Genomic DNA, 23,682 nt, shown 5'->3' with positions numbered 1-23,682 from the left:
CTACAGGATGACAATAAAACAAACTTGCAGTATTGGCAAAAAATTGATAATATTAATTTGATAAAATGAGACTGAGCAAGTGTAAAGTATTTGGTAAGACCAATACGAATTCCGTCTATTATGTTGGAAATTGAAGGCCTTTATAAACTTCCTTGTGTGGCACAGTGGCTCAGTGGTCAGCACTGCTGTCTCACAGTACCGCTGTCTCATAGTACCAGGGTCCCAGGTTCAAATCCAGCCTCGGGCGACTGTCTGTGTCGAGTTTCCATATTTTCCCAGTGTCTGTGTGGGTTTCCTCCCACAATCTGTTGTGAAACTTGGAAGGGTTCAGAAAATATTTACAAGGATGTTGCCAGGGTTGGAGGATTTGAGCCATAGGGAGAGGCTGAATAGGCTGGGGCTGTTTTCCATGGAGTATCAGGGGCTGAGGGGTGACCTTAGAGGTTTACAAAATTATGAGGGGCATGGATAGGGTAAATAGGTAGTCTTTTACCTGGGGTGGGGGAGTCCAGAACTAGAGGGCATAGGTTTAGGGTGAGCAGGGAAAGATATGAGAGAGACTTAAGGGGCAACATTTTCACACACAGGGTGGTACATGTATGGAATGAGCTGCCAGAGAAAGTGGTGGAGGCTAGTACAATTGCAACATTTAAGAGGCATTTGGATGGGTATATGAATTGGAAGGGTTTGGAGGGATATGGGCCGGGTGCTGGCAGATGGGGCTAGATTGGGTTGGGTTATCTGGTCAGCATGGATGGGTTGGACTGAAGGGTCTGTTTCCATCTCTATGACTATATGCAGGTGAATTGGCCATGCTAAATTGCCCATACCATTAGGTGCATTACTCAGAGAAATGGGTCTGGGTGGGTTATTCTTCGGAGGGTACATAGAACATAGAAAAGTACAGCACAGAACAGGCCCTTAGGCCCATGATGTTGTGCCGAGACTTGATCCTAATGTAAATTATAGTAACTTAACCTACGCACTCCTCAGCTCATTGCTATCCTTGTGCATGTTCAGCAGTCGCATTAATGTCCCCAATGACACTGCTTCCACCACCACAGCTGGCAACGCATTCCACAACTCTCTGCGTAAAGAACCTACCTCTGATGTCTCCTTTATACCTTCCTCCTAATATATTCAAACTATGGCTTCTCGTACCAGTCAATACTGCCCTGGGGAAGTGTCTCTGGCTATTGACTCTATCTATTCCTCTCATTATTTTGTATGCCTCGATCAGGTCTCCTCACTTCCTCCTTCTCTCCAGAGAGAGAAAAGTCTGAGCTTATTCAACCTTTCTTCATAAGGCAAGCCCTCCAGTCCAGGCAGCATTCTGGTAAACCTTCTTTGCACCCTCTCCAAAGCCTCTATCTTTCCTGTAGTAGGGCGACCAGAACTGGACACAATATTCCAAGTGTGGTCTCACCAGGGTCTTGTAGAGCTGCAGCAAAACCTTGCAGTTCTTAAATTTGATACCTCTGTTAATGAAAGCCAAAACACCATATGCTTTCTTAACAACCCTATCCACTTGGGTGGCAACTTTGAAGGATCTATGCACTTGCACACCCAGATCCCTCTGTTCGTCCACACTGCCAAGAATCTTGTCTTTAATCCTATATTCAGCATTCGAGTTCAACCTTCCAAAATGCATCACTTCGCATTTATCCAGGTTGAACTCCATCTGCATTTCTCAGCCCAGCTCTGCATCCTGTCTATGTCGCACTGCAGCCTGCATTAGCCCTCTATACTATCGACGACACCTCCAACCTTTGTGTCATCTGCAAATTTACTAACCCACACCTCAACCTCCTCATCCAAGTCATTTATAAAAACTACAAAGAGCAGAGGCCCAAGAACAGAGCCCTGTGGGACACCACTCAACACTGTCTTCCAGGCAGACTACTTTCCATCTACAACCACTCTCTGCCTTCTGTCAGCCAGCTAATTCTGAATCCAGATAGCCACATCTCCCTGTATCCCATACTTCCTGATTTTTATGAATGAGCCTACTATGGGGAACCTTATCAAATGCCTTGCTGATGTCCATATACACCACATCCACGGCTCGATCGTCGTCAACCTGTCTTGACACCTCCTCAAAGAACTCAATAAGATCTGTGAGGCATGACCTGCCCCTCTCAAAGCCATGCTGACTGACTTTAATCACACTATGCTTTGCCAAATAGTCATAAATCCTTTCCCTTAGAATTCTTTCCAAAACTTTGCTGACCACAGACGTGAGACTGACTGGTCTGTAATTGCCAGGGATTTCCCTATTATCCTTCTTGAAAAGATTACCCTTCTTGAAAAGGGTTGGTGTGGACTGGTTGGGCTGAAGGGCCTGTTTCCACACTGTAGGGAATCTAATCTAATCTAACCTTTACTGTGTAATATGCGATTTCAATGATTTCATTTAGCAACTTTCCAAAATTCAAACATGGGAAAAAAGGATAAATTGCGAGAAACATGGAGGTCGCAAAATGTGTATTGAACCAGCACCAACAATTCATCTGGTGCTAAATGTACCCTGTTATCAGTGTAGTGCTGGAAAAGCACAGCAGGTCAAGCAGCACCAGAGGAGCAGGAGAAATGACATTTCGGGCAAAAGCCCTTCATCAGGAATCTCCAGCATTTGCAGTCCTCACTTTCGCCCTGTTATCAGTGTATCAGTTTCAAAAGCAAGTTGGCTTTGTTCTTTGAAGGAACATAAGCTAACCTTCAAATGGAGATGGGAAGGGAGACAACAATCATCCAATGTCAGAAGTAGCTGTCCCATGGCCGCTGGTCAAAAGGAATTAGGATAAGCTACCTCTGCTAGAAACAGGATACAACAAGTGCTCAGGGGCAGAGGGAGTTCTCTTTGGCAACCCGGAGTATAGTGCTCAGACAGCTGTCTTCTCCAGGTGGAAGATGCAGGGAAGAGTTCCCTAACATTTCAGCTGGACAGTAAGATGCCATCTTCACAATTCTAACAAGGACAATGCATTCCATGCAAACAACCTGCTTGTCCTCTGGTATCAGTGAACCATCACAAATTGTAATAATTGTCTGATAGTTAAAGAATGCATAGAGCTGTGACAAATTGTCAACTGCCTATATTAGGTAACTGTGATCACAAACATACCCCTCCCACCCCTAAAATCAACAATTACTAGAATTTCCCCCTTCTCCAACAGCACTGTGGGACTACCCACAATACACGGACAGCCGTAGTACAAGGCGGCAGGTCATCACCATCCTCAACGATAATTAGGGATGGGTAATCAATGCTGGCCAGCCAGCACAGCCCGTGGCCCACAAGGGAATAAAAAAATTCTTAAATTCCAAATTTTCAAGATGGGTTATAGGGGAGCTAATGGATCATGTACTGTAAAAACTAGAACATGAGACACACATTAATAAATCTGAAACAAATGCAATAAAGCAGTGGGGTTACACTTGTTGAGATTCTTTTCTTAAGGAATAGTACTGCAGAGAACTTATGTAGTTGACATATTGAATTTTAACCATCCCAGCCGCTGGATAATGATATAATTCTGTATGGTATATCAGAGAAATAATATCAAGGCATTACAATAACTGCAAAAATTATTTCCAAGCATGAAATTAGGCTGAGTTAACCAAGTATTAACTACTGGATCCCTTATGAAGTATCCTAATAAGAGTTGTTAAATTTACGGAAAGTTTTGATAAAGCAGTTTTAGAGAAAAGGTATTTCCTGTTATGAAGAACAGCAGAAGCAAGCCATCAATCTAGCTACCAAGAAATCAAGTAAGGCACTCAAAAGAAACATCTTAATGTAGACAATGGCAGAATGAAGAACTTGCTATTGCAAGGAGTGAATGAACCGAAGAGGAGCTGGTTTATTATAAGGGAGAAGGGGATAGGCAGTTCAGCTGATAAAGATACACAAGGAAAGATGGGAAGAGGGTCACAGTGGAACATAAGCGCAGTAACATCATTGCTTGTTTGGGTTCAGAGCCTTTTTTCTCTGCTGCATATTCGAATTAATTCAATGTAACACTCTTGCCATATTGCAAAGAAAGGAAGGCCACTTCTGAATTTCTGGAGTTGTTGAATGGTATGAAAAACATGTAAATTGCATGTGCTTTCCAAGACTCAAAAAGTAAAGGAAAATAAACTGCTGCACCTACCAATATAGCAGTCCTCAAGCAGAGTGCGTCCAAAAATCGGAACAGGAGGGAATAAGCGCAGAGATTCCTTAATAACACACTGCAGAAACTGGAGCTGCTTCAGATCTTCCATTGTAACATGACGATCGGACCTACCTGATGAAAAAGAATATTAAAATCAAAATCCGCATTTGCAGAAAATACAATTTAAGGAAATATTTTCAGCAGAATCTGGCTTTTGGGAAGGAGAGAAAGGTTTGCATGGGGAGAGAAGGAAGGGGAAGAGGCAGGAGGAAGTGGGAGATGACATTCTCAAAAAGTCATGCAAATTGGTCAGCTCAGATCCTCACTTTCTATCATAGTTTAGCAAGTTATTATTGTCCTTCGACTATTCCACATTTATTTTTAATCATGAGTCCATTATAATTACCCTAAAGTAATTGTATTGATTTTGTACAAGATGTTTCAAGATTGTAAAAACCGTCCTGCCTTCTTTTCTTACATTCTTCCTGAAGTTGCTCCACTCTTTCATAATGCTTCCTATTCTAACCATTCCTGATGGGACTTTACAGCTCTTTCATTACTTGGATCATCCTTGACATTATTTCACTTCATTTTTCCATTTGCAACTTCTCTTGAAATGTGTGTCAGGCTGTAACCTCGATTAGTTCTGACAGAAAGCAAGGGCTTGACTTTCAAATTCATGTCTGCATTTTGAAATCGAACATGACTGCACCCCTTCCTCTCTGTATTCGCTGTCACACCCATACCCTACAAGATATCAGTGCTCCTCAACTCTGACCTTTTGTGCATGCCCAACTGTAACTGCTCTACCATTGGTGGCTGTGCCTTCAGTAGTCAGCATGGTTTCATCAAGGGGAGATCATGCCTGAAATCTGCTAGAATTCTTTGAGGAAGTTACTAGCATGTTAAACCAAGGACAGCCAATGGATGTAATCTACCTGGACTTCAAGGCGGCCCTTGACAAGGTGCCACAGTGGAGGCTGCTGAGTAAGATAAGGGCCCATGGTGTCAGAGGCAAGGTGCTAACTGGGATAGAAGCTTGGCTGCCTGGCAAAAAGCAGAGAGTGGGATAAAAAGGGTCCTTCTCAGGATGGCAGCCAGTGACAAGTGGTGTTCCACAAGGTTCAATGTTGCGATCACAACTTTTCACTTTATACATTAACGATCCAGATGAAGGAACTGAGGGCATTCTGACTATGTTTGCAGATGATACAAATATAGGTAGAGTGACAGGTAGCATTGAGGAGGCGGAAAGGCTGCAATAGGATTTGGACAGGTTAGGAATGTGGGCAAAGAAGTGGCAGATGGAGTACAATGTGGGAAAGTGTGAGGTCATGCACTTTGGTAGGAAGACAATTTTCTAAATGGGGAGAAAATTCAGAAGTCTGAAGTGCAAAGAGACTTGGGAGTTCTAGTCCAGGATTCCCTTAAGGTAAACTTGCAGGTTGAGTCAGCAGTTAGGAAGGCAAATACAATGATGGTATTTATTTCGAGGACTCGGATATAAAAGCAGGGCTGTACTTCCGAGACTCTATAAGGCTCTGGTCAGACCACATTTGGAGTATTGTGCACAGTTTTGGGCCCCATATCTCAGGGAGGATGTACTAGCCCTGGAGTGTGTTCAGAGGAGGTTCTTGAGAACGGTCCCACAAATAAAAAGTAGACCTTTTAGAACAGAGATGAGGAGAAACTTCTCCAGCCAGAGAGTGGTGAATCTATGGAAATCATTGCCACAGAAGGCTGTGGAGACCAGGTCATTAAGTACCTTTTAGACAGAGATAGATAAGTTCTTGAGTATAAAGGGTTAAAGGGAGAAAGTAAGAGAATGGGGATGAGAATCTTATCAGCCACGATTGAATGGTAGAGCAAATTAGATGGGCTGATTGGCCTAATTTCTGCTCCTATGTCTTATGGTCTCAACCCAAACCTCTGGAGCAGACTCTCTACAACTCTCCTACTCATCTTCCACCTTTGAGACAGTCCTGATAATCTCTTTGTCCAAGCTTTGGTAAACTGACCTAATATCTCCTTATGAAGCCGAGTCCCAAACTAGGTTTCAGAACAGTCCCACAAAATACATTCCATTATGTTAAAAGGTCGAATATAAATAAGTTGTTATTGTTTCATCCAATGCCAGTAATCTCTCAGTTGTTAGTGGGCAACTCCTGTGTCCAAACCTGCATGGGAAAGATAAGCTTCAAACCCTCTGCAGAAAGAAATCATTAAGGATGACTGAATCCTCTCTCACTAGCTTTACCTTGAAATACCTTAGGGGTCAATGTTTCTACTAACACAGGTTTTCCCCCAAGCATGTGATAATTTTAAAAGTAATCCAGTTGGTGGAAAACGGACATCAGGTCAGCTGCCCATTCTTAGCCTCAGCGAGCTGAGCCACATCTGAATATGAAGTGGTCAACAAACAATATGAGGAATAGGACAGGGTAAAAGTGAGCACCTTGGAGTATGCTTAGATACAACAAGCAGAAACATCGGTAACACATTGTAGTTTGTTTTCTCTCTTTTACACAGATGGTAGGGTTCCTGATGTAAAATTCCTGATTGAGCCTGCCCACACTTGACCACCTGAGCCTGCAGTCTCTCAATGGCCATTGGGCCTTGAACTGGTTTCAGCTGTGATGTCCTACCTCACAAAAGATGCTACTTAATCAAGCCAAAGTGCCACAGGGAGTGATGACTACTACTTGAAGCAGGAGCAGACATACAGCCCCAAGCAGGCAAGTCCAAGTCGTGACAAGGCCAGACTTGTAGACACTATTGCGGGAGGTGGCTGTAGCCTTCAAAGAACAGTAGACCAAAAAGGTGGTTTGTTATTTAAGGGCCTCAACTGTTCATGAGCAACTGAATACCCTCATACCTACCCTTCCACAGGGGCTTTCTGGAAATCAAGAATTCATCTCTTTCATACATTTTTGGAACCTACATGAAATGAGACAAGCAGCAAAAACCCATCTTGAGTTTTTTTTTCCCTAAGTTCAGCCTGACAACACTCTTTACACATCACTTTTCTGAGGATTGAAAATAAACTGATGGGGCTCAGATTGTCCTACTCCTTGTAAACAAGACATACCTGAGCAATCTTCCAAGTTGTTCACCTAATGACAGTGTTGTGATTGTAATGGAGCAAGCTGCATAGCAGCACAACTAGTTCTGGACCACAAGTCTTTGGTATTACAGGTGGGATACTGAAAGGGTTTAGAAAAGATTCACAAAAGATGTTGCCAGTTTGGAGGTTTGGGATATAGGGAGAGGCTGAATAGGCTAGGGGTATTTTCCCTGGAGCATCAGTGGCTGAGGGGTGACCTTATAGAGGTTTATAAAATCATGAGGGGCACGGATAGGTGAATAGTCAAGGTCTTTTCTCCAGGGTAGGGGAGTCCAAAAGGGAAACATTTAACAGGGACCTAAAGGGCAGCTTTGATACGCAGCAGGTGGTGAATGTATGGCATGAGCTGCCAGCAGAAGTGATGGAAGCTGGTACAATTACAACATTTAAAAAGGCACTTGGATGGGTATGTGAATAGGAAGGATTTAGGAGGAATTCAGGCCAAATGCTGGCAAATGGGACTAGATTAATTTTGGATACCTGGTCATCATGGATAGTTAGACTGGTTCCATGCTGTACATCTCGATGATTCAATATCACTAGACCTAGTACCTTCGTTCATTACTTGCCATCATGTGGAATCAACTACAAATGCATCAAAGTTTTAAATGTTTACAATGCCAAGATGCATAGAATCTTTCAGTACTTTGGGGAAGTACATGTTGGGACTGAAGTGCTCATAACCTTACCAAAAACATCATCCAGCTCTTCGTGAACTTTCTTCTGTATGTTGGGATGGGTTCCCAAGAGGTAAAGTGTCCAGTTTATTGCAGATGCTGTGGTATCATGCCCCTGTTGGAAAAGTCAAAAGCAATGGTTTTTCAAAATCTATACACCTTTATACTTTCTGATTTTTCAGTTGGCTGGATCCAATGTGTTATCATCATAATTCAAACAAACTCAACATTGTTGAGATGAAACACTGGAGCCAATACTTAAACTGACCTCTTATAATTTGGAGATGCTGGTACTGGACTGGGGTGTACAACATTTAAAAAAAAAAAAATCACACAACACCAGGTTACAGTCCAACAGGTTTATTTGGAAGCACTAGCTTTCGGAGCGCTCCTCCTTCGTCAGGTTGTTGGAGCAGTGCTCCAAAAGCTAGTGCTTTCAAATAAACCTGTTGGACTACAACCTGGTGTTGTGATTTTTAACTTTGGACTCTTATATTAATTGATTTTACTTTACAAATATAACCAAAACCTTTAAGCCCTTAAATAACAACTTGTCCCTATAGGGATTCTATCCTTATTAGCAAACCTAAAAATACTCTTCCCTATTTTGTCCCCTACAGTTAAACGGAAACACAATTATTCAAGAACGTATATATTTACAGGCAGCATGCTGGCTCAATGGTTAGCACTGCTGCCTCACAGTACCAAGGACCTGGGTTCAATTCCCACCTTGGGCGATTGCCTGTGTGATGTTTGCACAGTCTCCCCGTGTCTGCGTGAGTTTCCTCCAGGTGCTCCGGTTTCCTCCCACAATCCAAAAGATGTGCAGGTCATTCTAAAATGGCCATTCTAAAATGGCCATTCTAAATTGCCCACAGTGTTAGATACATTAGTCAGAGGCAAGTATAGGACCGAGGAAAGTCCTATACCCAATGGGTGGCTTACTCTTTGGAGGGTCAGTGTGGACTTGTTGGGCCGAAGGGCCTGTTTCCATACTGTAGGGAATCTAATCTAATATAGGATAAATTGAAGTTTTAAAAGAAACTGCTTATAAAATGTTATAGACAGATAGATTATGGTTTATAAAAGACAATGGAAAAATCTTCATTAAAACAAAATTGGGGTGGCACAGTGGCGCAGTCGTTAGCATTGATGCCTCACAGCACCAGGGTCCCAGGTTCAATTCCAGCCTCAGGTGACTGGCTGTGTGGAGTTTGCACATTCTCCCAGTGTCTGCATGGGTTTCCTCCGGGTGCTCCGGTTTCCTCCCACAGTCCAAAGATGTGCAGGTCTGGTGAATTGGCCACGCTAAATTGCCCATAGTGTTAGGTGCATCAGTTGGAGGGAAATGGTTCTGGGTGGGTAACTCTTCGGAGGGTCGGTGTGGACTGGTTGGGCCGAAGGGCCTGTTTCCACACTGTGGGGAATCTAGTCTAATCTAATTTAATTTCATCCACCTTCCTGAACCAGCATCAGAACCAGGACAGCACACAAAAAAAACAGAAAAGATAAAGTTAGAGAAAAGTGTTAAAGTAAGGAAAGGAACAAAGGAAGCGAGGGGGAAAAAAAAAAAGAGAATGAATGTCAGAAATGCACATAATAGGAGGGCGAACACTTATCTATGGGTCTTTTTAACTCCAAGGTTTTCTTCATCTCCAATTAGTTTGAAGCAGAAGGAGATAGCAAGCCTTTTAGTACAGCTGGCGGATTCTTATTTATGTAATGAATGGATCTTGCTGCTAAGCTACAATATCAAGACTGCAAAAGTAGAGATCACTATGTTATACTTTGAAACAGCAAATAATAAAATCATGGTTTGAAAACTAACAACATTCACAAAAGGGAAAAAAAAAGAAACCACTTATCAAAGTTAGCACACAATAAATAACCACTAGATGGAACTCTCTCTTAATACTCGGTAATACTGAAATAAAAACAGGATGCTGGAGAAACTCAGCAGGTCCGACAACCAATCTGATAGAATTCTTCTTCAGATTTTCACCATTATCAGTTTTTTGCTTTTGTACAGTCATACTGAACATGGGTTTACTATGGTGAATCAGTCCTTTCTACTCTTTTACAAGAGTTTTCTCGTAGAAGTAGACTTGCAATTAACTCAGAACTAACCAAATCTCTCATGATCTAAATCTACGTCTATTTGAAGAATCCAGATGTGGTACATACACCTAACTATATACAGTAATACCCTACAGAATTATTTTTCCTTTATTCTTTCATAGGATGTGGGCATAAATGGCAAAGTCAACACTTATTGCACATCCCCAATTGACCTAGACTTAGGTGACTTACTAGGCCATTTAATTAGTTAGTTAAGAATCAACATCATTACTGTGGGTCTGGGGTCAGTTGCAGGCCAGATCAGGTAAGGATGGCAGATTTCCTTCCCTAAAAAGATTAAAGAATCAGATGGGCTTTCACAACAATGCTAGCTTTGTGGTCATATTGCCAACACTAGCTTTTAAGTCCAACTTTATTAACTGAATTTTAAATCCATCAGTCCATGTCCCTTGGACATTAGCCTGAATTTCAGGACTAGTCCGGTGACATTATCACTATACCACAATGTCAAAAAAGTGTGATGTTGGAAAAGCACAGCAGGTCAGGCAACATTCAAGAAGCCAGGAAAGTTGACGTTTTGGGCATAAGCCCTTCATCAGGTATGATGAAGGGCTTATGCCCAAAAGGTGGGCTCTCCTGCCCCTTGGATGCTGCCTGACCTGCTGCGCTTTTCCAGGACCACACTTTTCGATTCTGATCTCCAGCATTTGCAGTCCTCACTTTCTCCTGGTCACTATATCATAGTGTTAATCAATGCTGCCACATAACCAAACACAAAACTATACAAGTTCTTGTGAAACTGCAATATGGCTTGTTTTGAATTAGAATTTAAACCAAGGTTTTCTTAATTATAATTTTTGGATTATGATGAAAAGTGATCAACTTGAAAATTCTCTGTCTAAAAGAGGTCATTTGATCTTCTGCATATTTCCAACACTAGGCCACTCTATAGTAACTTTGCAACCGCTGTTGTAAAATAATGGCAAAATGGATTACTTCTAGTCCATTTTCTTTAATCCAACTGTAACCATTCTAATTTAATTTAGAACATGTCTACAATAGCACTCTGTTGTAATTATTAAATGCTTTAACAGATGACCTTTAGACCATCAATAAGAGAAGAACATGCAATTGTTTTAATTCAGAACAAATATTCAAGTTTGTTCTACTGCTTGTCATGTGACCAATTGATGCTGAAGTACTTTGGAAAGAAAACATTTCGGAACACTTAAAGGATATCCAATCAGCTGCTGCCTCTTTTGCACCCCTGAATCTCAATTATATCTTGACTTTTTTTTTGTCTTCATTCTAATTTGGAGATCTATTTTTAAAAAGTTCAACATTGAAAGCTGCTAATTATTAGCTAAAGTTTTAAAATTACTAGTAATTGCAAACATTCTAATTGCTTGCATTTAGGGGAATATAATGTAGAAATGAAAAAATATGCACAATTAGAGATAGGGAAACAAACAGAAAGACAGCATGGCTTTCCTCTTCCTGAATAGAATTCTTTTGAGAAAAACCAAGTGTGTTGAATTCTGACAACAAGCTAAAAGCCTCCACCTGGTTTCATCCGTATTTTGTGTTAATAAAAAGCAACAGATTTGTAGTTATCTGAGAATGAGGGAGAGACACATACACACAAACTAAAGATGAAATAAAGACATTAATACAAATCAGAGCTGCCAGGTTAGGGGTCTCCTTCAACACCCAACCTCCACCTGAGCCCACATTTACCAGAGTAATGTGCTTCTTCTGCTCAGAATAATCAGATGAACTAACTAGGACTGATCCACTATTTATAGAATGAATTTTGGCAAAGTTGCGTAATCAGTCAGTTTCAGACACTGTCTGAAAGAATCAAGGTCACAGAAAAGCATGGAAAGCAATGGTATATTAGTAATGCAGAATTCCACACGAATGCTCTGGGGCATGGATTAAAAATCCCACCACAGTAGCCAGCGAAATGCGAATTCAGTAAGATCTAGAATCACAAGCTAGTCTAATGCTGACAACGTAACTCTTGTTGGTGGTCATAAATACACAACTGGCTAATTTTAGGGAAGGAAATTGCCATCCTTACCTAGAATGGCCCGGCACGTGAAACACAGCAATGTGCCCAACTCTTAACTCTGAAGTCGCCACGCAAACCAGATAAATTAAATGACATCATTCACTAATTCAACAGAGGCACAAACCATCCTGTCATAATTAGTTTTATACCGCAGTTTAAGAATACCATCCATATATTTTAATGGCTCATGAGCTAACAATAATTTCAACCTTTTACAATGATTATTTGATCCTATGATTCAGCGGAAATAGAAAACTTCTGTGTACTACTCTGAATATTATTTCACCTCAAACATGAATGTGTCCACTTCTTCCCGAATGTCCTGCTGACTCAGTCTCTTTCCATCTTCATCTGTTGCGCTGAGAATCAGGTCAAGAAATGCTTTACGCTTCTTCTTCCTCCGCGATTCAGAATCTGAATCAGAATGACTACATTCTTCAGAGGTTTCCATTTTACGAGACCGCTCCATAATCACCTAATAAAAGCAAATGAATTCTTTCAAAATTAGACTTACCAAGTGATTAGATTAGAGTGGTGCTGGAAAAGCACAGCAGGTCAGGCAGCATTCAAGGAACAGGAAAAGAAAAAATAAATAAATAAAAAAAGAAAAATCGATGTTTCGGGCAAAGGCCCTTCCTGATGAAGGGCCTTTGCCCGAAACATCGATTTTTCTGTTCCTTGGATGCTGCCTGACCTGCTGTGGTTTTTCAGCACCAATCTAATCTTGACTCTAATCTCCAGCATCTGCAATCCTCACTCTCGCCCTTTACCAAGTGATTAGAATAGATTAGAACTGTAGTTGTCTCAACCCTGGACTTGGACTGTTTTTCTGTTGCTCTGCCAGCAGCTATTAGACACCCAGGTAATTTATTGACCAAGTCTACAGATCCCAGCATTCTTCACCCAGCAATGTCAGATCCCTCGCAGGAGGCACTTGGCCATTTTGACTGTCTCCCTGTTCTACTAGGCCCCACATACACACTTGAAAATACAGGACCAGACAATCCACACACTGACAGATCCGGAGCCCATTCTCTACTGCTGTCAGAGCAATCCACTCATTGAAAACACAAACACTTCATTCTTGACAAACTTTAGAGTTAGAGTTATCGACAGCAACAGCTCAGGATAGCAATGTGAGCAATTCACACAATGCTGTCTTGTTACAGTGTGCACTTCTTACAGATATCACACTTATTTCATGCAACATTTAACTCAAACATTGGTGGCTCTGTTAGCTTCAGAAGAAATTAGAGATGGGCATTAAATGCTTGTCCAAGCAGCAGTGTCGAGTCTTGCAGTCAGGGATCTGACTGAAATCTATTTCATTCAGGGCAGTGGTAGTGCCACAGAAGACGACAATAGGCATCCCAGAATGTGAAGTGGTTGCTCCTAGTATTACTGTCATGGACAGATCCATCAGCAGATTGGGGATGGTGGGTTTAATTTAATTAGAATCCCTGCAGTGTGAAAACAGGCCATTTGGCTACAAGTCCACACTGACCCTCTGAAGAATATCCCACCCAGAACCATTCCTCTATACCGATTACTCTATATTTATTTCCCCTAACTAATGTACCTAGTGTACACGTTCCCGAACACTACAGGTAATTTGGCACGGCCAATTCCCCTAACCTGCACATCTTTGGACCGTGGGAGGAAACCGGAGCACCTGGAGGAAAGCCACGCAGACACGGGGAGAACGTCTGTGTGGAGTTTGCACAGATGCCCAAGGCTGGAATTGAACCCGGATCCCTGGCACCTTGAGGCAGCATGCTAACCTCTGAGCCATCATGCTGTTGGGAGTGTCTAATACACACAGACTTCCCACAAGCAACAAAATCTGCTGTAAAGGACTATACAACTGGTTTACTGAGGACAATGGGGGAAAATAAAAGAAAGATGGAGTCGGTACATGGATCCCCAGGTAGCAAAGTCAGCAGTTAGCGAGGTCTGCTTGTGTGCTTTTCTCTCACGTTGGTTCCTTCACCACCTGCTGTACACCAGTCTAGTAGCAATGTCCTTTAGGACTTGAGCAGAGCAAACCCATTATTAAAACTGAAATATATTACAGACCAGCAATTATCTAACTTGTCCTTACCCGTAATATACTTCAGCCTTTAGACTCAATATGTTACAACCTTTGCCCTTTCCACAGATACTCTCTCACTTGCTGGTTTTCAACATTTTGCATAATTTCTTTTACAGCAAAACAGTTTGACCATCAGTCTACCTTTTCAGTGAAGGCATGCAGAATTTTGAGGGCTTTGTCATGTTCCTTTCCTTCACCGAACATGTTGAACAGGAAGTCAGGCCAAAACCAAGGCATTTTCTGTCTGCGGTGGATCAAATCACTCAACCTAAGCAAAGAGAAATTATCATCTTCCTTACTACAGTTTATTCAAGATCCTCTCTTCACAATGTGAAATGAGACATTTTGTTTTACAAACAATTTAAACAACATTCAAGCTCGGCTGAGAAGCAGTTGGGCACTGGGCAATGCTCATCTTTGACACAAACACAGCTTCAATTGAGCAACATTAGTGCAGAGCAAAAGCCTCTCCAAATCACTAACACGGTGGCTACAGCTGCAGGGTAAGGGTTCAGTGTTTGTCTCACCCATCTTTTCCAGGCTTTGTTGCCCTTTAAAGGGCAAAGTTCTCTTGGAAAATCCACCCGAATGGCTGCAGTGGTCACAGTTAACAAAACAAAAATCAAAATGCATCCAAGACAGAACAGCCAGCTTGCTTAATAACCTCCTTCTGCCCGCCTCCAAATCGCAAGGAAGATTATTGCCACACTCTTCATTACTTTGGCTACAGTATGCACTATAACTCACTCTGCTTGCTTAGATCTTCAAAAACCTCCATCACAACTAGCAAAGTCGTGAGAACTCTATCATTTCTTCTTCAAGTCATATAGTACAACACACTGCATTTTCTTTAATAGATACTGGGTGAAAATCCCAATGTTACCTACTTAACACCATTGTTTGAATATCACAGACAGCAAGTGGTCAAGAAGGCAGCCTGCCACCTAACAGGAATGGAGAATAATTGCAATAACTACATGCAAGACATCTCATAACCTAGTTCGACATTGTCTCATATATGACATTAGGCCAGGTCTCAGGTTTGCATAATTGATTGAGAACACCACATTAAAAAGTCACTGTCGGAGTGAAGGATGGAGGCATTGGCTTTGCATTGCACTCACTTGGCCTGATGTCACCGGACCCTGTTCTCCTCAATGTACGTCATGTTTGGTGATACAGACTTCTCCTTCAGCATTGTGCAAGGTTCATTTTTTTTTCCTCATACACTGCATTCCAGTTTGCAAACTCAGAGGTAAGGCAAACAATTTGATGGGAAAGTCACCAAACAATTTAACTGCTTTTGGTATGGCAGTAGGGAGTTAAAAATTGGTGTTTCCTGAAAGAGTCTGGTGTATTAACAGCTAATAGCTGTGGAGGATAGAAAGGAAAAGTAGCAACAAATTTCGCCATCGACACTGTACTAATCACCAATGCCTGACACCTTATTCTTCATTTTCTTCTTAACCTGGGATGAGGAATTTTGGTCTCAAACTGTCACTTACGTTGGAAACTTCAAAAGCTTAAGTTAAAAGTGATTTTAAAATTTTATTAACTAACACGAATGACAGGAATTTATGGTTTATCCTGTCACAATCCATTTGGGAGAATTGACTGGTGTCACAAAGGAATACCTTCTACTTCATATTAGAAACATTACAAGAAAATGCAGAAAAACTATTCAGGAAACACAAGGAACTCACTTATAAATTGCACGAATATATTCCGAGTCACTGTTATTCTGAGCAGAGACTCCCTTATCCATAGCAGTTTCTAGAATGGAAAGTCCAAAAGGTAAGTTGGATATTTGTGCTGATCAAATCAATTAACCTTAACATTAGGAATTTACAAATGAGCTTACCTTTATGAGCACTGAAAACAAATAGCATCAAAAGCAAAGCAAATATATCATCACAATGGATAGGCTTACCCCTTCTCTAGAGGTGGTGAGAAAGGTCAGTTATTGGTCAAGTTGCCCTGGCAGAATACTGTATTCCTTTTAGACACCGAAGCAATTAAATGCTGGAAAACAAGGCCCTTCAGTAACCTTGAACTCGGCCCCAAAATCAGGGCCTGGAGTTGTCCATCAACAACCAGTTAATGGCCTCATCTTTCCGCTGGTCAATGTCCTGTATTCTGAGCATGCAAGAAAAGTGGTCGGTTGTTTGGCAGGGCAGCCTAGTAGGGAGGGGCATCTTCCATTTGTTTCAATCTGCAGCCACCCAATTCCTTCCTCCCTGCAAACCCACCTCAAGACCAGAAAGAAAACCATTTATCTTCTCACCATTTAAGTATCCAAACCCTGAGACTCAAGTGAAGTCTTCTCGGAGCTCATAGCTACCACCCTCAGATTGGCCAACAGCTACTGGCACTAAAAGACTTCAGTATGAAGACTTCTAATTTGCTGACGAGCTTTTCAAGCGGTTGATAGGAACTTTATTTGGGGAGCTCCCTCTCTGGTGGGAGCAGAGAATCTGTTGCCCTGAAGATCTGCCCCCAAATCCCCCACAAATTGTGGTTTTGGCAAAATTTAGTGTTCAATGCACTGACTCAATAATTCACACATTACTCTGAGCATACATGGAGGAGCATCTGCAAAAATATGAACTATATGACACAGTCATGAGGTTGAGGTGTAGCTACAAGTAACAGTGAGTAAGTTACATTATTCCTCAAAGTACATTGTCAGTGTGATTATCTATAAAACTTTGTTAATGTAGTATATAGCATTTAAAAGTACGTCCAGAGCTGTTCTAGCAAGACAATAAGATGTGGGAGCAGAGAAAGCTCATTTAATGATTTGCTCCACTAATCAATGAGGTTTATCTCAGCCTTGAATATACTTAAATGAGTCAGCCACTAAAGCCCACTGCAGTAAAGAATTCCACAGATTCAATACCAGAAGAAACTCCTTCTCATGTTGGACTTAAGAATGTGAAAGTAATTATGCTCTTTGGTCCTAAACTCTCCAATAAAGGGGAAACAACATTTCCACATCTAACTTATCACATCCCCTGAGAATCTTGTATGTTTCAAGAAGGTCGTCTCTCTTTCTAAGTTTCAATGAGCACAAATCCAACTAACTCAATCTCTCAAGAAAATCCTTCCATGCCCAGACACCATCTAGTGAACCTCCTCTGGACTGCCCCCATTGCCAGTATATTTTTTCATAGACAAAGGACCCAAAACTGTATAGTTTTAGCAAGACTTCTCTACTTCTAAACTCTATTCCCTTTGCTTCCATATTACCTTCAGAACTCGTACTGTGATTCACGCATGTGGACTTCCAAATCCTTCTGTAATGTAGTTTTCTGCAGTCTCTCTCCATTTAAATAATGCTCAGTTCCTCTATTCCTCCTGCTAAAGTGCATAGCCACACATTTTCCAACATTATAATCCCCGTGCCAAGTTTATGCCCATTCATGTAACTAGTCTAGATCCCCCTCGAAACTTGATCACCTTCATTAATTGCCTTCCAACTTGTTTTCGTGTCACCTGCAAACTAGTTATAGTAAATCCATTTTCCGAATTCAAGTCAATAACATACAAAGGTAAATAACTGTAGCTCCAGCACGGATACCCGTGGCACTCCTCTAGTTACAGGTTGCCATCTTGAAACTGACCACCCCCACCCCCAATCCCAACTGTGTTCTGTTAGCCAATATTCCATCTATGATAATATACTACCTCTAAAACCATGGACTCTTTAGTCTATTGCGTGGTACTTTATCAAATGAAAATCCAAATAAATGATATCCACAGCATTCTCTTTAGCTACCCAGTTTATGATTTTCTCAAAGAATTCCAATAAATTTGTTAAGCATAATTTCCCCTTTGTGAAGTCATATGGACTCTGATTAATTAAGTTATGTATTTCTAAATGCTCTGCTACTAGGTCTATTAAAAGACTCAAACATTTTCCTCAATAACAGATATTAAGCTAACATGTCTAGAGTTATCCTTTTTTTCTGCTGGTTTTAAATAAAGATACAGCAAAACTTTGTTTTAACCAGCACCTTATGAACTGTGATCTCTATAAACCAGCAAATATTATATATTTGAAATACCAGAGGTTTGCTCAGAGATCACAAAGACAATAGTCAGTTGAGAGCATGACTGAGAAGGCTCTCTGATGGTAAGTTTTATTTAAGGCAAAGTTACATTACTATTTAAGTGATTTATGCTGGAAATAAAGTACAACCTGTATTGCACTTCTATTACTTAGCGTGTGTTTTAACATTGATTACGTGGATCTCTCGATCAACCAGGATATTTGGTCAACTGGCACATTCCTATAGATGACAGTTAATAAAATCTTTGCTGTGCTACATTAGCAGTCATCCAATCCTGGAATGCACTGCCTAGGAAGATAAGGAAGGAAACCTCACAACCTTTAAACAGGTACTTGAATTAGCACTTGAAGCGTCAAAACATTCCAAGTTACTACTGGAAAGTGGGATTGGTACAGGTAGCAACATATTTTTGGTGGTACTGACATGATGGGTCAAAAGGGTATATTCTGTCTGATGCTACCTTTTTAAGATGTCAAGGAAGGGAAGTTTTAGGTATATAAAACAATATATTCCTACTCAAACAGAGAAGATGATAAGGACATGGAATTGTAAAATCCTTAAGGACTTTGAAAGAATAGGCAAAAAAAAAATCCTTGAATATGATTCATCAGTAGCCATCAATTTAAAAGTTATTGCTAAAGCACGAGAAAAGTATACTGGGAAAAAAATATTTCATACAGCAGTTGCAAAGCTTTTCATTGTGCTTCAGTACACGTGACAATAAATTCAATTCAATTCAACTCAACTGTGAATGCTTGAAGCAGAGACCACTGCATCATCTTTTTAAAAGAAAAAAAATGGATATGTGAAACAAGATACATTGATATGGAGGGAAAAGGCAACATTTTAAATTGCCCTAGTAAAGGAGCAGCATTGACAATAGACTAAATACTCTTCTGCTGAGCTGTTAACTCTGACCCTTTTTATATCTGCTCCCATTTTAACAATCTGTGCAAACTCACCACAAATGATGTCCAAAGCACAAAGAGTGACATCACTGAAGCAGTTAAAAGGTCCCTTTCCCACTTTCTTCTCCCATTTTTCCAGTAATATACTGGCCTGTTCATTCATAACCTCCAGAAATTCCATCAGAATTGTGAAATGAAATGTTGGGGTTATTAACTTCCTCCTTGCACGCCATTTATTTCCTGTGCTGCAAAGCAAAGCAAAGAGGAGAAAGTATTAGTTCTACATTTTTGAAGACATTACTTCAGTGCATTTTAATAAAGCACCCATAAAGGGTCAATACCAATCTCCGATCATAAACTGTGATAGAAAATATTAATTCCAAGTATCTGCTGCTCCTCAAACTTACGTATTGGCCAGGGTGATTATTTAAAGCAGAATATTGAAGGTTAATCAAGAATTTAAATGTTTTTTAAATTCATTTACAGAGAAACCTTGATTATCCGAATTTCGGATTATCCAAAGATTTCATGGTCCCACAAAAACATTGCATCAAATAGTCAAGTGTAATCGATTTACCTGTACTGAAGAACATGCGAAAATGCTGGCAAAGACAAATAACCACAAGCAGCTCAAGCACCAGCGACTGGAATTTTTTATAGAAGGGTTGTTACAGAGCCCTTTGCAAAAGTAAGTGTTTTACAGTATTCCTGTCACTTTAGCGGGCAGTTCATGAACAAAAATGGCCAAGAACATAAACGCATGTGTGAGGTGGTGCTTTTGTCTTTCTATCGCGAGACGGAGTTGTTGAAAACTGACAAATGCTCTTGCGATCATAGAAGCTGTTTGGGACCTTGTTTAATGTTGTCTTCACCACTCCTTGTATGCTAACTACTGCTGCACTTTTAAAACATCTTCTCGTGTTATAATACATTAATTTTGTTTATCATGTGAGATATGCCCTCTTGCACTCAATACATTAAAATTAAAGATTTAAACAAATTCTCCGGTAGTGCACAGCATTAGAACAGAATGGTTCCCCTGGTTTAAGGTAAAACTGATTATCCGAAGGAAACAATGCCTGCCCATATCGTTCAGATAATTGAGGTTCCTCTGTACAGAGATGTGGATATTGCTGGCTCGGCCAGAATTTACTGCCCATCCCCAATTGGCCAGAAGGCAGTTAGAGTAGAGAGTAGCTTATTTGTCATTTCTACCATATGCAACTGAGACAGTAAAAAATGAGACAGTGTTCCTCCAGGACAGAGGTGCTCATTGACAGCACAAACTACATGATCATACAAAGAGCAACATAAAGTGCATGAGAAGAGCAAAACATGCAAATTCCAGTGTAATAAAAGAACAATAATTAATAGACACTGTTCTAGCAGCAACTCGAAGTCAAACTCGAAGAAGAGTCAGTCATATTGCTGTGGGTCTGCATCACACATAGGCCAGACTAAGTAAGTACTGATTTCCTTTCCTAAAGGAAAATAGTTAGCCAGGTGGATTTTTTCCTTAACTTTCATGCTAAGTTTTTGTTGAAGTCACATTCTACTTTCTGGCAGGGCAGGATTTGAATCATGATTTGAATCCTCAGGACGTGACCTGAATTAATAGCCTAGTGATTATACCGAGAGGCATTACTTCCCCTTATGTGCTTAGATCAGCCTTGATCTTATTGAATGGCAGAGCAGGTTTGAGGGGCTCAATGGCCTGTTCCTAGTTCTCAAGTATCCTTCTTGGTGCTAGGGAGGCAGAGCTCCATGATGTAAATATAGAAATGATGATGGAACAGCAATATAGTTACAAATTAGAATAGAGTGAGACTCAGTGAGGAATTTGGTAGTTTGGAATTCTCCTGCCCTCATCATCTAGATAATAAAGATTATAGCTTTAAAAAGGTATTGTCAAAGAAGGCCTAGTGAGTCTGTCATTGGGATACACTGTTGCCACAACACAGTGGTGGTGGAGGACCGGAATGTGTAAAATGGTGGATAAATAGCAATCAAGCTCTTGAGCTTAGAGTGTGGTGCACTTATTCAGACAAATCACCTGAATTTGTGCCCCAGAGATGGTGAAAAGGTTCTAGGAAGTCAGCAATTACTTAACTCACCACTAAATACCCAGCCTTTGACCAACTCCTTCAGTTATAGTATTTGCCTGGTTAATCCAGTTAAGTTTCACCTCTATCTCCTATTCTTTCCCAGCAATCCTTCTATTACTTCTCCTTTCAAGGAAATATAATCTCAATTGAACTGTCTCAATCTTTTTCAATTAATTTCTTTTCAAGAACAAAAGCAATTGAATTGAACAACGCAGTTGGAATTTGATACTTTCCTTAGGTCTTATCAGAGAAATGGTATTACAATATGTTGTCTCACCACATTAATTTAGTATTTCGTGCATGCTCAGATATAAGTTTGATATTGGTATCAAAAACTTAAGTAACTTTTTTTTTAAGCGTGGCGTGATAAAGACTATTCAGGAAGACTCTGATGTGGCATGCACATTGTAGAGGCTGCAACTTCCTCTCAAACAAATGGCCAATTAGAATCTCTCTGGCTCTTATTGGCTACCATTGGCACATGTTGGAAGCACGTGCAGATGGATTCTCAATTTATTTGCAACCTCCTTAGCCTTCAATCCCGGATACTGTGCTGTCAAACCTGCCTTATTTCTATAATTACACCAAATTAAAATAGAGGTTTAGTGGTGTACAGCTGCTGATCCAGACATCGAGAAAGGTCTGAAGTAAAGATAAGTTCTAATCATGGAATTTAAATAAAATTAAGTATATATATAGAAAAAAAAAAAGTATCAGTAATGCTGACCATAAGGTTAATTCATTTAAAGGAAGATAGTCCATCATCCTTCCACAACACCTGACTCCAGAGCAACAACATGGCTGACCTATAACTTGTGTCTGAAGCTCCTCAGTTGTATTTAAGACAGTAACTTACACCACCTCCTTAACAGCAATTGGAAATGAGTTATAAAATCTGGCCTTGTTAGTGTCACCCACATGCCATAAAATGAATAAAAAGCAACATGGATAATTTAACCTGAATGGGAAAGATTCCCATACTATAGCATAAAAGGAAGGCCTTCAGATGGAGAAAGCGGTTATTAAACACGGCAATTAACAGAGACACACACATTGCATTATCTTTGGTATGTTTGTTAATTAATAAAAAAAAAGGTGAACTTTCAGCTCAATTTAGCTCGTAATTATACAATACAGAAATTTACAACATTATACCATATATAATCTAAAAGAATCAAACCAATAAAATTAATCCAGTTTTGCTGACACTTTGTACTTGTGCAAACAGATGTGAGTGTGTTAAGGAAGTAAATATTTAATTTTTAATATAAGAAAAGCACGTCGATCAATGAACTCCACGGTTGTTTGAAGAATGGCCCTAATAATCAATCTCAGTTCCAAACTACATTTACTTCATGGCAAGAAACTTTGTGTAAGGTGTGAACCATACAATACACATTTAATTAATGGATATTACTTTCTTCCGAGTTTCATTAACTTCAAAAACAAACCAGCAGAGATTAGGAACAGGCAACTGAATTGATCGCAGCCGTTTTACAAATTCAAACTTCAGACTGTATCTGTATTCAATGAGAAGGCAGGCACACCAAACTCTTCTGGTTGCATAATTATTAATTGTATTAATTCCCAGGGAATCAAAATGACAAGTTGCTAAAATGTTTCCATAATGTGAGAAATCAGATTTAAATTCACTTTCTCCAATGCATACTCAGCTGTCACAGAGTCCATTTCAACCCTTCGGAAAACTCCAACTTAAATTCTCATCTGCTATATTGCCATGTTCCTACACGAGGTGAAAAGGAATAGAACATATTTCTAGATACAAGCACAACTACGGTACACTTGCTTCCAAATTTGCATATGTGCCACTTAAATAGTTATTTTGTGAGCAAAGTATTGTATTGTATTCAAACTGAGATCACTTTAAAAATGCTTGCTCTAAGTAGTCTGATTAAAAGGAGCCATTGAATCTTGGAATTATTTAGTTTGGAGTGCAATAATTTAATTGGCATGTTCAATGGGATGGATGAATCTACTTCCTTGTTGTGGTGAAAAATAGTTCTTTGAATGTTAGATCCCAAACATAGTAACGTTTTGCCAAATAACAACTGATACCTAGCTTTAACTACAAATGGTAAGATTTAATGGGGTCTGACTGAAACTAATGACATTTATTAAGGATGCCAGACATGCCAGAATAAATGCAGGCAGCTGCAGAACCTTTTTGCAATGAATTATCAGAGCAGTAATTGAGGGACAATTCCCCACCTCACAAATATCATCACAGCCTGGTCAACAAAACTCAGTGGTTCTTCAGGAGGAGACATTGAGAACAAAACAGAATGTTAGGCAACAAGATCCCGGTTTTACTTCTACTGAATAATATCAAGATTAACAGAGGGACCGAAAGAGAAGAGACGTAACAAAAAACA

The 23,682-nt window shown here is 40.3% G+C and overlaps 1 protein-coding gene across 2 annotated transcripts in view; it reads right to left on the bottom strand.

The window, feature by feature from the left end:
- LOC122549769 (cytochrome P450 4V2-like) overlaps positions 1-23,682 on the bottom strand; it is a 58,030-nt gene that overhangs the window by 14,926 nt on the left and 19,422 nt on the right. Inside the window, exons 4-9 of one of the 2 annotated variants that reach the window (XM_043689768.1) lie at positions 19,239-19,429; positions 15,907-15,976; positions 14,345-14,471; positions 12,398-12,586; positions 7,971-8,073; positions 4,155-4,289 (exon numbers count right to left, since the gene is read on the bottom strand). In XM_043689768.1, the coding sequence (XP_043545703.1) occupies positions 4,155-4,289; positions 7,971-8,073; positions 12,398-12,586; positions 14,345-14,471; positions 15,907-15,976; positions 19,239-19,429 (815 nt within the window). The remainder of the gene's footprint in view (positions 1-4,154; positions 4,290-7,970; positions 8,074-12,397; positions 12,587-14,344; positions 14,472-15,906; positions 15,977-19,238; positions 19,430-23,682) is intronic. The other variant, XM_043689779.1, reaches the window with a different exon arrangement.

Source organism: Chiloscyllium plagiosum, chromosome 1 (assembly GCF_004010195.1).
Source record: "Chiloscyllium plagiosum isolate BGI_BamShark_2017 chromosome 1, ASM401019v2, whole genome shotgun sequence".
Taxonomy (NCBI): Eukaryota; Metazoa; Chordata; class Chondrichthyes; order Orectolobiformes; family Hemiscylliidae; genus Chiloscyllium; species Chiloscyllium plagiosum.
Note: the sequence above shows the minus strand (reverse complement) of the source record. Positions and strands in the feature narration are given on the sequence as shown.